General features: G+C 31.2%; 1 protein-coding gene across 8 annotated transcripts in view; it reads left to right on the top strand.

The window, feature by feature from the left end:
- Positions 1-13,373, top strand: part of diaph2 (diaphanous-related formin 2) — a 289,859-nt gene that overhangs the window by 225,800 nt on the left and 50,686 nt on the right. For 7 of the 8 annotated variants that reach the window (XR_015712824.1, XR_015712823.1, XM_087799075.1 and 4 more), the window contains 2 exons: positions 5,163-5,255; positions 6,251-6,316. Coding sequence is in view for 6 of the 8 variants with exons in the window: in XM_087799075.1 (XP_087655201.1) it covers positions 5,163-5,255; positions 6,251-6,316 (159 nt within the window). In the remaining 2 variants the exon portion in view is untranslated. The remainder of the gene's footprint in view (positions 1-5,162; positions 5,256-6,250; positions 6,317-13,373) is intronic. The other variant, XM_087799076.1, reaches the window with a different exon arrangement.

Here is a 13,373-nt window from a genome sequence, read left to right as displayed (position 1 = left end):
TTCAAATGATTAAAGTCTCATTTTATGTCATTTGTTTCCAACATTTGTTTAAATTCAAATGATTTAAAGGTTTTTATCTTCATGATTCTGAAACTTTAGAAAACATTCCATAAAACAACTTGTTCTTCTCTTCCTAACAAACCTTTCAAAGTTCTGGTTCCTGGAGATGTTCTTCTGGTGCCGCTCTGGCTGAAGAACATCTCAGCTCCTCCGTCAAGCCCCTGGACTTGGATCGGGTTAAGAGCCGCTTAAGATCGAGTTAAGAGCCGCTTAAGTGGGTTTTCTGCTCGCGACGTAACATTACAAGCATTTAGCTTCTGCTGCTGGAGATCCGTCTCCTTTATGGACGCCGTTAACCTTTTGCTCCCATTTGTGACTTTTCTCAAGTGAGATCCATGTCCACCAGAGAAGCTTCAGTGACGCAGAAGATGAAACAAGAGAAGAACGATATTGTTGCCAGATTTTCTTTATCGACGGATGAAACGAAAAGATCTCAAATGATGTGATTTACGTTCCTTCGTTTTTTAATTCAAAATGTATTTTACCAAACAAGTCTTTTTTGCTGGTTTGGAAAAGCAGACATTTTTTAAAGGTTCTTCATGATGTCCATGAAATGATCATTTTTAATTGTTTTCCAAACGTCTGAAGATAGAAAAGTTATCAGTGAATCAAGAGAATCATATTCAAAACATCGTTCTTTAGATCAAGTTTTAAAGAAAGACGAGCACAGAAGCTTCTTTACTCACAGCTTCATTCAGAAGATGTTTCACAAGAAGATGTTTTTCTTTATTTTCTGAAGAAGATCTTGTTTTCGTTTCTGATCTGATGGACGCGACACTGAGATGAACATCTTCATGTTCGTGTCTCGGTTTGAATCCAGTTTTAAATTCACATGTTGGAATCATTGATTAAAGTCTGGCGATGAAGGATGAAGTCACTTGTTGCTTCTGCGCTTCTATAGGTGTTTAACGTGTGTTGACTCACCTGAGGCTGTTGACTCACCTGAGTGTGTTGACTCACCTGAGTGTGTTGACTCACCTGAGTGTGTTGACTCACCTGAGTGTGTTGACTCACCTGAGTTTGTTGACTCACCTGAGTCTGTTGACTCACCTGAGACTCACCTGAGTGTGTTGACTCACCTGAGTCTGTTGACTCACCTGAGACTCACCTGAGTGTGTTGACTCACCTGAGACTCACCTGAGTCTGTTGACTCACCTGAGACTCACCTGAGTGTGTTGACTCACCTGAGTCTGTTGACTCACCTGAGACTCACCTGAGTCTGTTGACTCACCTGAGACTCACCTGAGTCTGTTGACTCACCTGAGTCTGCTGACTCACCTGAGACTCACCTGAGACGTCATATTTCATTCTGAGCTCGAGACTCAAAGATATATTTGTCTTCTTTCACTTTCCATGAATCGTTCGAGTATCGATCCGACGACGTTTCTTCCTCACGGCCGGTATGGAAGTGTGTGTATAAGTGTGTGTATAAATGTGTGTATAAGTGTGTGTATAAGTGTGTATAAGTGTGTGTATAAGTGTGTGTATAAGTGTGTGTATAAATGTGTGTATAAGTGTGTATAAGTGTGTGTATAAGTGTGTGTATAAGTGTGTATAAGTGTGTGTATAAGTGTGTGTATAAGTGTGTGTATAAATGTGTGTATAAGTGTGTATAAGTGTGTGTATAAGTGTGTGTATAAGTGTGTATAAGTGTGTGTATAAGTGTGTGTATAAGTGTGTGTATAAATGTGTGTATAAGTGTGTATAAGTGTGTGTATAAGTGTGTGTATAAGTGTGTATAAGTGTGTATAAGTGTGTGTATAAGTGTGTATAAGTGTGTATAAGTGTGTGTATAAGTGTGTATAAGTGTGTATAAGTGTGTGTATAAGTGTGTGTATAAGTGTGTGTATAAGTGTGTGTATAAGTGTGTGTATAAGTGTGTGTGTGAATGAAAGTCTTGATTCGATGATTCAAATCTTTCAAAATGATTTCACATCATTTAAATCCAGTAGAAACGTCAACAAACAGTAAAACATCAAACATTCATGTTCCGTTCAATGGAAACTTTTAACAAAATCATTTTAAATTCCTCATAAATGATTTAAAGAGTAATTACATTATGTTTAAGCAGTTTTACATAATAATTGGAACAAACAGGATCTGAACCTAAAGCACGGCTGACAGTTGAACAAATGAAGTATAAAAGTATTTATAAAACATGAAAATAATGACCTGATCAATCCTAGTCTGTTAGGATCAATATTTCCCTCTTTTTTAATCAAAAATATCCAGGACTTAATCCAGAAAAGTTTTAAGCAACACAAACTCAAGTGTGTTTTGGATTAAAACTAGGATTTCAAGATCCTTTTTGACCTTTAACCCCTTTTTTCAAGATGTCATTCAATCCGATAACAAGGATCAACCTTTGAAGGTCCGGCCGTCAATCAAACATCTCGACTCCAGAAGATTCAAGTCATGCTGCGACGAAGAGAATCGTTGGACGAGCAGCGATGACATCATCAGTTTGAGCGTGTGGTCCTCAGCAGGTTCTACCTGAAGCTCAGGTGTTTGAGAGAAGCAGGGATGAGGAGAATATAGTCTTTATCTCTTGTCGAGCTCCGTGTGTTCAAGATAAAACCGTTTGAGAAAAAGAGCTCGAAGCTCATTTGAGTTCCATTAAGATCATTAGAAAACCTGGAGCCCGTCAAGGCCGAGGTGTTTCATCATCGCAGGGTTCTTCAAGTCCAGGTCTGAGCCCATCTTAACCCATTTAAAAGCAATTTCCTGCGAGCGAAGGGATCTGTTCTCTCAAGAAGGATCTTTGGGCAAGAAAGGTTAACTTTCCAGTAATTCCCAGCATGCAATCTTCCAGAGCAACTAATGAGAAGTGAGAGTATTTGCCGGCGGTTTATCGGCTCGAAATAAGACCAAGAGTTGAGGAACAAAGTGCTCGCGGCTCCTCCAGTGGGTTAGCATTGCTAATAAGAAAAGTTTGCTTTTGGGATCGCTGGAATTATCCGAGTCCAACCCTTCAGACAGGAAACTTCAGGACTTATCTTCTCAGCGCCAGTTTAACAGTTTTATCGGAAACCATCGCTCACTTTCCAGTGACTCCACCTCAGAAAGAAGGACTTCTTATTCTACCTCTGCTCTTCCTCACAACAAGAACAAACTCCAACAACCTTCAGTCTGTCGGCAAATACATGGAAATTAAACAACGTGGAATTCCATCAGGATCCAGAACGTTTTGAAGGATTTGTTACAGAGTTTTACTGCCTTTTGCAAACCCTGCGACAGATTCTTATTTGACTTTGATGGTTTCGTAGATCATTGAGCTCAGTCAGATTTGACATGTTCAGGGTCGAAGAACGAGGTCAGTGCACTTTGTTCTTCTGCTCAGATCGTGAAGATGTTCTAACGGTCGATAATTCTAATGGTTTGTAGATGTTTATATGAAAACGACATGTTAAGAATCTCTACTTTCTCATGATGCATTCTGGGTGAAGACTGATCCTTAAATACTTCCAGGCTGGACTGAAGGTCCTCAGAGACGCTGCAGTTAATTGAGTTCATGACGAGGGAGAACATTTTCCATTTGATCTCCTTCTTTGTGACTCGTTGTCTTCCTCGACTCGTTCAAGGCCCAGAAGTCCGAGCGTTACGATGATGAATCGTGCGGCGCTTCAGGAGAAGTAGGACGAATTGATCAAAGTGTCAGGTGCCCCTTGTGATGTCCAGGTCTCCATGAAGAAGGAGCTGCCAGAAGTTCTCTGTGCCCAGGTGCTCCTAGATGAATGTTTACCTGCCATTTAACACTTTCCACTCGCACAAGGACCTCCAGCGCGTCCTCGCTGCCCTACATCCAGTCTCAGATCCTGTTCAACCTGGTTTTCTTCTCGTGAGCAAAAACTTTTAACTGGACTTTAGTCTGAACTTCTGTCACGACGTCGATGTTGTGAACATGTTTGATTCCAAACATCATTTCTGAGAGTTCGGTTGGAAACGATGATTTGCCTTCAGAACGAAAGATGACTTTTATAATGAACTGTCGTTGAAAAGAGAGAATGTAGTTTATGATTAAATGACCACAACAAGAATTCAAAAGAATCAAAAATGACTTTATTTTAAATGAGTTTTTAATAACGAATATCAGCAGATCCTTGATCGACTCGACTTGTGGTTTTTCAACTTTTTCCGTCGCAGAATCTGGTTTCTCCTTCGATTCATGTTCAGTTGTTCTTGTTGTCCTTCAGCGCTCATGTTGTTATCATAACACATGAAGAGTGTGTTTGTCTCACAGCCTCTAATGAAACAGGATTTAACGTCATCAGGACAAGAACGAAGGAAACAAATCAAAGTATCAAAAAACCTACTTTTTTTGGTTGTTCATTTAAACATTGTCTTCATGGAGCGGAGCCTCTGTGTTTGATCATCACGTTCCTCACTGTGATCCAGACTCATGTGGTTGAAGGACACGAAGGGTCTTCAGGCGTCATGTTGTCGAGACGCGAGGAAACTGTCAACAAGTCGACTCAGAAGGTGATGAAACGCAGTCATGGCTCCACAATAACTCCGTAATGATGCTGCTTTAAAGTGATGTTCTGGATGCCGATGACAAAAGTGTCGCCCCTCGACTCATTAGGAACCCACAGACCGATGACCCAGAAGGAGCCGCTTCTTCTCCATGTGCTGCATGTGTGGACCTCACACTCTAAACGTCTGGTCCACCGACGGATCTCCAGCTCCATGAAGGTGTGCAACAGTCGCGGCAGAAACGTCTTGTGTCGGCCGGACGCGTGTCATTGACTGAACCATGACAGAGCGCCGGGTATCGAGCGGCTGCTTCACTGAATCCTTGTAAAGAGCACTTAGCTCCCCGGCGTTAGCCGCAGAAAGAATATCTGTCAATGAGCATCAGTGGAAGCTTTCATTGTGCAGCTCTCTCTGCCGTACGCTCGGCTCTAAGTGTGTTCCTCCAGCCCACCGCTTATCTGATAAAAGGCCAGCCGTGAGTGACGGGTCTCTGAACTTCAAGTCCAGGTCTGACACCATGAAGCTCAGCTGACCTTTACGGGGGTTCAGAGGTCATCGTGGGGCTTCTTTCGTCAAAGCGTCATCAGTATTTAAACGTCTCAGAGAACTGACTGATGTTTTCCTCACAGAGGGAGATGAAACCGGTGTGATGGACAGCCTGATGGAGGCGCTGCAGTCCGGAGCTGCCTTCAGGGATCGCAGGAAACGGACGCCGCGCAACGGTGAGTCTTTCTTGTTTTACCAGAGAAACTCCTCCGTCTCACCGAAGACAAACGTTCATCACAAATCAGGGAGATTTAATAAAAATGTACTTTTTTAATGCTCAAGTTTTTTTGTTATTCATGCAGTTTTTTCATTGCAGTTTTCAAATGTGTACGATTTTTTTATTTCAAAAAAGTTCAAAGTTCTTCATCTTTTCACACGTCTCAACATCAGCTTCTTCTCTCTCTCTCTCACTCTCTCTCTCTCTCTCACTCTCTCTCTCTCTCTCTCCTTCTCTCTCTCTCTCTCTCTTACTCTCTCTCTCTCCCACTCTCTCTCTCTCTCTCTCTCTCTCTCTCTCTCTCTCTCTCTCTCTTCCTCTCTCTCTCTCTCTCTCTCTCTTCCTCTCTCTCTCTCTCTCTCTCTCTCTCTCTCTCTCTCTCCTCGCTCTCTCTCACTCGCTCTCTCTCTTCCTCTTCCTCTCTCTCTCTCTCTCTCTTCCTCTCTCTCTCTCTCTCTCTCTCTCTCTCTCTTCCTCTCTCTCTCTCTCTCTTCCGCTCTCTCTCTCTCTCTCTCTCTCTCCTCTCTCTCTCTCTCTCTCTCTCTTCCTCTCTCTCTCTCTCTCTCTCTCTCTCTCTCTTCCTCTCTCTCTCTCTCTTTCCTCTCTCTCTCTCTCTCTCTCTTCCTCTCTCTCTCTCTCTCTTCCTCTCTCTCTCTCTCTCTTCCTCTCTCTCTCTCTCCTCTCTCTCTCTCTCTCTTCCTCTCTCTCTCTCTCTCCGCTCTCTCTCTCTCTCTCTCCCTCTCTCTCTCTCTCTCTCTCTCTCTCTCTCTCTCTCTCTCTCTCTCTCTCTCTCTTGTTCTCCTGATTCCAAGTCCACTTCTCTCTGCAGCTTCTGGAAGTTTCTTTAAATCTTTGGGTTCAATCTTCGATGGATATTGATGCCTCTCTTTCCTCTTCCTCCATCCTTTCCTTCCCATCCTTCTGCTCCTCCTGTCACTCCTGCCGTTACTGCAGGTGATCAGAGTCCGTCCAGTCCTTCCTCTCGATGGCCTGCTGCTAACTATGGTTACAGAACTCTAGGTGTGTGAACTCTTTAACCTCCGACCTCTCGTCTGGCTCTGCACGTGACTAACCGAGCCTGTGTTCACTTGTGTAGTTGAGCTTCAGTCACCTTCGAATCCTTCACACCTGTCGTGTGTCAGGCTTCACGAGCACTTCTCTCGTCGCATGGTTTACGTTCATCGTCTCATTATTTCTTCGGTCTGATTGTTTTTGTGGAGTCGATCGAGAAACTCTTGTCTGTTGATGTTTTATTGTGAAATCAAATGTGTCTTCTGAGCAGTATTTGTTCACGGATCAAATATATTTGAGGATTAAACGTGTCACATATATTTCACTTAAATCAATGTTGTTTACAGACGTCCTCTTTTTGTGGAGCGGTCTATGTAGACTAGACGTTCATGGACGACCTTCACTTTCAGGACGATTGTTGAGGTCGTTTTCTGGCTCCTCACTTAGAAGCTCTTCAGGGAACATTATCAAGATGTCAATGAAATATTATCAACATATAAAGGAAACATTATCAAGATATAAAGGAAACATTATCAAGATATAAAGAAAACATTATCAAGATATAAAGATAACATTATCAAGATATAAAGGAAACATTATCAAGATATCAATGAAACATTATCAAGATATAAAGGAAACATTATCAAGATATCAATGAAACATTATCAAGATATAAAGGAAATATTATCAAGATATAAAGAAAACATTATCAAGATATAAAGGAAACATTATCAAGATATAAAGGAAATATTATCAAGATATAAAGAAAACATTATCAAGATATAAAGAAAATATTATCAAGATATAAAGGAAATATTATCAAGATATAAAGGAAATATTATCAAGATATAAAGGAAATATTATCAAGATATAACGGAAATATTATCAAGATATAAAGAAAATATTATCAAGATATAAAGGAAATATTAACAAGATATAAAGGAAACATTAACAAGATATCAAGTGAACATTATTAAGATATAAAGGAAACATTAACAAGATATCAATGAAACATTATCAAGATATAAAGAAAACATTATCAAGATATAAAGAAAACATTATCAACATATAAAGGAAACATTATCAAGATATAAAGAAAACATTATCAAGATATAAAGAAAACATTATCAAGATATAAAGGAAACATTATCAAGATATCAATGAAACATTATCAAGATATAAAGGAAACATTATCAAGATATAAAGGAAATATTATCAAGATATAAAGAAAACATTATCAAGATATAAAGAAAATATTATCAAGATATAAAGGAAATATTATCAAGATATAAAGGAAATATTATCAAGATATAAAGGAAATATTATCAAGATATAACGGAAATATTATCAAGATATAAAGAAAATATTATCAAGATATAAAGGAAATATTAACAAGATATAAAGGAAACATTAACAAGATATCAAGTGAACATTATTAAGATATAAAGGAAACATTAACAAGATATAAAGAAAACATTATCAAGATATAAAGGAAACATTATCAAGATATAAAGAAAACATTATCAAGATATAAAGGAAACATTATCAAGATATAAAGGAAACATTATCAAGATATAAAGGAAACATTATCAAGATATCAAGGAAACATTAACAAGATATAAAGAAAACATTAACAAGATATAAAGAAAACATTATCAAGATATAAAGAAAACATTATCAAGATATAAAGGAAACATTATCAAGATATAAAGAAAACATTATCAAGATATAAAGGAAACATTATCAAGATATAAAGAAAACATTATCAAGATATAAAGGAAACATTATCAAGATATAAAGAAAACATTATCAAGATATAAAGGAAACATTATCAAGATATAAAGGAAACATTATCAAGATATAAAGGAAACATTATCAAGATATAAAGAAAACATTATCAAGATATAAAGGAAACATTATCAAGATATAAAGGAAACATTATCAAGATATAAAGGAAATATTATCAAGATATAAAGGAAACATTATCAAGATATAAAGGAAACATTATCAAGATATAAAGGAAACATTATCAAGATATAAAGGAAATATTATCAAGATATAAAGGAAACATTATCAAGATATAAAGGAAACATTATCAAGATATAAAGGAAATATTATCAAGATATAAAGAAAATATTATCAAGATATAAAGGAAATATTATCAAGATATAAAGGAAATATTATCAAGATATAAAGAAAACATTATCAAGATATAAAGAAAATATTATCAAGATATAAAGGAAATATTATCAAGATATAAAGGAAATATTATCAAGATATAAAGAAAATATTATCAAGATATAAAGGAAATATTATCAAGATATAAAGGAAACATTATCAAGATATAAAGAAAACATTATCAAGATATAAAGAAAACATTATCAAGATATAAAGGAAACATTATCAAGATATAAAGAAAACATTATCAAGATATAAAGGAAACATTATCAAGATATAAAGAAAACATTATCAAGATATAAAGGAAACATTATCAAGATATAAAGAAAACATTATCAAGATATAAAGGAAACATTATCAAGATATCAAGGAAACATTATCAAGATATAAAGGAAATATTATCAAGATATAAAGGAAACATTATCAAGATATAAAGGAAACATTATCAAGATATAAAGGAAATATTATCAAGATATAAAGAAAATATTATCAAGATATAAAGGAAATATTATCAAGATATAAAGGAAATATTATCAAGATATAAAGAAAACATTATCAAGATATAAAGGAAATATTATCAAGATATAAAGGAAATATTATCAAGATATAAAGAAAACATTATCAAGATATAAAGGAAACATTATCAAGATATAAAGGAAACATTATCAAGATATAAAGGAAACATTATCAAGATATAAAGAAAACATTATCAAGATATAAAGGAAATATTATCAAGATATAAAGGAAATATTATCAAGATATAAAGAAAACATTATCAAGATATAAAGGAAACATTATCAAGATATAAAGGAAACATTATCAAGATATAAAGGAAACATTATCAAGATATAAAGAAAACATTATCAAGATATAAAGGAAATATTATCAAGATATAAAGGAAATATTATCAAGATATAAAGGAAATATTATCAAGATATAAAGGAAATATTATCAAGATATAAAGGAAATATTATCAAGATATAAAGGAAATATTATCAAGATATAAAGGAAACATTATCAAGATATAAAGGAAACATTATCAAGATATAAAGAAAACATTATCAAGATATAAAGGAAACATTATCAAGATATAAAGAAAATATTATCAAGATATAAAGAAAATAGATATAAAGGAAACATTATCAAGATATAAAGAAAATATTATCAAGATATAAAGGAAACATTATCAAGATATCAATGAAACATTATCAAGATATAAAGAAAATATTATCAAGATATAAAGAAAATATTATCAAGATATAAAGGAAATATTATCAAGATATAAAGGAAACATTATCAAGATATAAAGAAAACATTATCAAGATATAAAGAAAATATTATCAAGATATAAAGGAAATATTATCAAGATATAAAGGAAATATTATCAAGATATAAAGGAAACATTATCAAGATATAAAGAAAATATTATCAAGATATAAAGAAAATATTATCAAGATATAAAGGAAATATTATCAAGATATAAAGGAAATATTATCAAGATATAAAGGAAATATTATCAAGATATAAAGGAAACATTATCAAGATATAAAGAAAACATTATCAAGATATAAAGGAAACATTATCAAGATATCAATGAAACATTATCAAGATATAAAGAAAATATTATCAAGATATAAAGAAAATATTATCAAGATATAAAGGAAATATTATCAAGATATAAAGGAAACATTATCAAGATATAAAGAAAACATTATCAAGATATAAAGAAAATATTATCAAGATATAAAGGAAATATTATCAAGATATAAAGGAAATATTATCAAGATATAAAGGAAACATTATCAAGATATAAAGAAAATATTATCAAGATATAAAGAAAATATTATCAAGATATAAAGGAAATATTATCAAGATATAAAGGAAATATTATCAAGATATAAAGGAAATATTATCAAGATATAAAGGAAACATTATCAAGATATAAAGAAAACATTATCAAGATATAAAGGAAACATTATCAAGATATCAATGAAACATTATCAAGATATAAAGAAAATATTATCAAGATATAAAGAAAATATTATCAAGATATAAAGGAAATATTATCAAGATATAAAGGAAATATTATCAAGATATAAAGAAAACATTATCAAGATATAAAGGAAACATTATCAAGATATAAAGGAAACATTATCAAGATATAAAGAAAACATTATCAAGATATAAAGGAAATATTATCAAGATATAAAGGAAATATTATCAAGATATAAAGGAAATATTATCAAGATATAAAGAAAACATTATCAAGATATAAAGGAAATATTATCAAGATATAAAGGAAACATTATCAAGATATAAAGGAAATATTATCAAGATATAAAGAAAATATTATCAAGATATAAAGGAAATATTATCAAGATATAAAGGAAATATTATCAAGATATAAAGAAAACATTATCAAGATATAAAGGAAATATTATCAAGATATAAAGGAAATATTATCAAGATATAAAGAAAACATTATCAAGATATAAAGGAAACATTATCAAGATATAAAGGAAACATTATCAAGATATAAAGGAAACATTATCAAGATATAAAGAAAACATTATCAAGATATAAAGGAAATATTATCAAGATATAAAGGAAATATTATCAAGATATAAAGAAAACATTATCAAGATATAAAGGAAACATTATCAAGATATAAAGGAAACATTATCAAGATATAAAGGAAACATTATCAAGATATAAAGAAAACATTATCAAGATATAAAGGAAATATTATCAAGATATAAAGGAAATATTATCAAGATATAAAGGAAATATTATCAAGATATAAAGAAAACATTATCAAGATATAAAGGAAATATTATCAAGATATAAAGGAAATATTATCAAGATATAAAGGAAACATTATCAAGATATAAAGGAAACATTATCAAGATATAAAGGAAACATTATCAAGATATAAAGAAAACATTATCAAGATATAAAGGAAACATTATCAAGATATAAAGAAAACATTATCAAGATATAAAGGAAACATTATCAAGATATAAAGAAAATATTATCAAGATAAAAAGAAAATATTATCAAGATATAAAGGAAATATTATCAAGATATAAAGGAAACATTATCAAGATATAAAGGAAACATTATCAAGATATAAAGGAAACATTATCAAGATATAAAGGAAACATTATCAAGATATAAAGAAAACATTATCAAGATATAAAGGAAATATTATCAAGATATAAAGGAAATATTATCAAGATATAAAGGAAATATTATCAAGATATAAAGAAAACATTATCAAGATATAAAGGAAATATTATCAAGATATAAAGGAAATATTATCAAGATATAAAGGAAACATTATCAAGATATAAAGGAAACATTATCAAGATATAAAGGAAACATTATCAAGATATAAAGAAAACATTATCAAGATATAAAGGAAACATTATCAAGATATAAAGAAAACATTATCAAGATATAAAGGAAACATTATCAAGATATAAAGAAAATATTATCAAGATAAAAAGAAAATATTATCAAGATATAAAGGAAATATTATCAAGATATAAAGGAAACATTATCAAGATATAAAGGAAACATTATCAAGATATAAAGAAAATATTATCAAGATATAAAGGAAACATTATCAAGATATAAAGGAAACATTATCAAGATATAAAGGAAACATTATCAAGATATAAAGAAAATATTATCAAGATATAAAGAAAATATTATCAAGATATAAAGGAAATATTATCAAGATATAAAGGAAACATTATCAAGATATAAAGAAAACATTATCAAGATATAAAGAAAATATTATCAAGATATAAAGGAAATATTATCAAGATATAAAGGAAATATTATCAAGATATAAAGGAAACATTATCAAGATATAAAGAAAATATTATCAAGATATAAAGAAAATATTATCAAGATATAAAGGAAATATTATCAAGATATAAAGGAAATATTATCAAGATATAAAGGAAATATTATCAAGATATAAAGGAAACATTATCAAGATATAAAGAAAACATTATCAAGATATAAAGAAAACATTATCAAGATATAAAGGAAACATTATCAAGATATCAATGAAACATTATCAAGATATAAAGAAAATATTATCAAGATATAAAGAAAATATTATCAAGATATAAAGGAAATATTATCAAGATATAAAGGAAATATTATCAAGATATAAAGAAAACATTATCAAGATATAAAGAAAATATTATCAAGATATAAAGGAAATATTATCAAGATATAAAGGAAATATTATCAAGATATAAAGGAAACATTATCAAGATATAAAGGAAACATTATCAAGATATCAATGAAACATTATCAAGATATAAAGAAAATATTATCAAGATATAAAGAAAATATTATCAAGATATAAAGGAAATATTATCAAGATATAAAGGAAATATTATCAAGATATAAAGAAAACATTATCAAGATATAAAGGAAATATTATCAAGATATAAAGGAAATATTATCAAGATATAAAGGAAATATTATCAAGATATAAAGGAAACATTATCAAGATATAAAGGAAATATTATCAAGATATAAAGGAATCATTATCAAGATATAAAGAAAACATTATCAAGATATAAAGGAAATATTATCAAGATATAAAGGAAATATTATCAAGATATAAAGGAAATATTATCAAGATATAAAGAAAACATTATCAAGATATAAAGGAAATATTATCAAGATATAAAGGAAATATTATCAAGATATAAAGGAAACATTATCAAGATATAAAGGAAACATTATCAAGATATAAAGAAAATATTATCAAGATATAAAGAAAATATTATCAAGATATAAAGGAAATATTATCAAGATATAAAGGAAACATTATCAAGATATCAATGAAACATTATCAAGA

This window comes from Callionymus lyra, chromosome 9 (assembly GCF_982586985.1).
Source record: "Callionymus lyra chromosome 9, fCalLyr1.hap1.1, whole genome shotgun sequence".
Lineage (NCBI taxonomy): Eukaryota > Metazoa > Chordata > Actinopteri > Syngnathiformes > Callionymidae > Callionymus > Callionymus lyra.
This window is presented reverse-complemented; position numbering and strand designations above follow the sequence as displayed.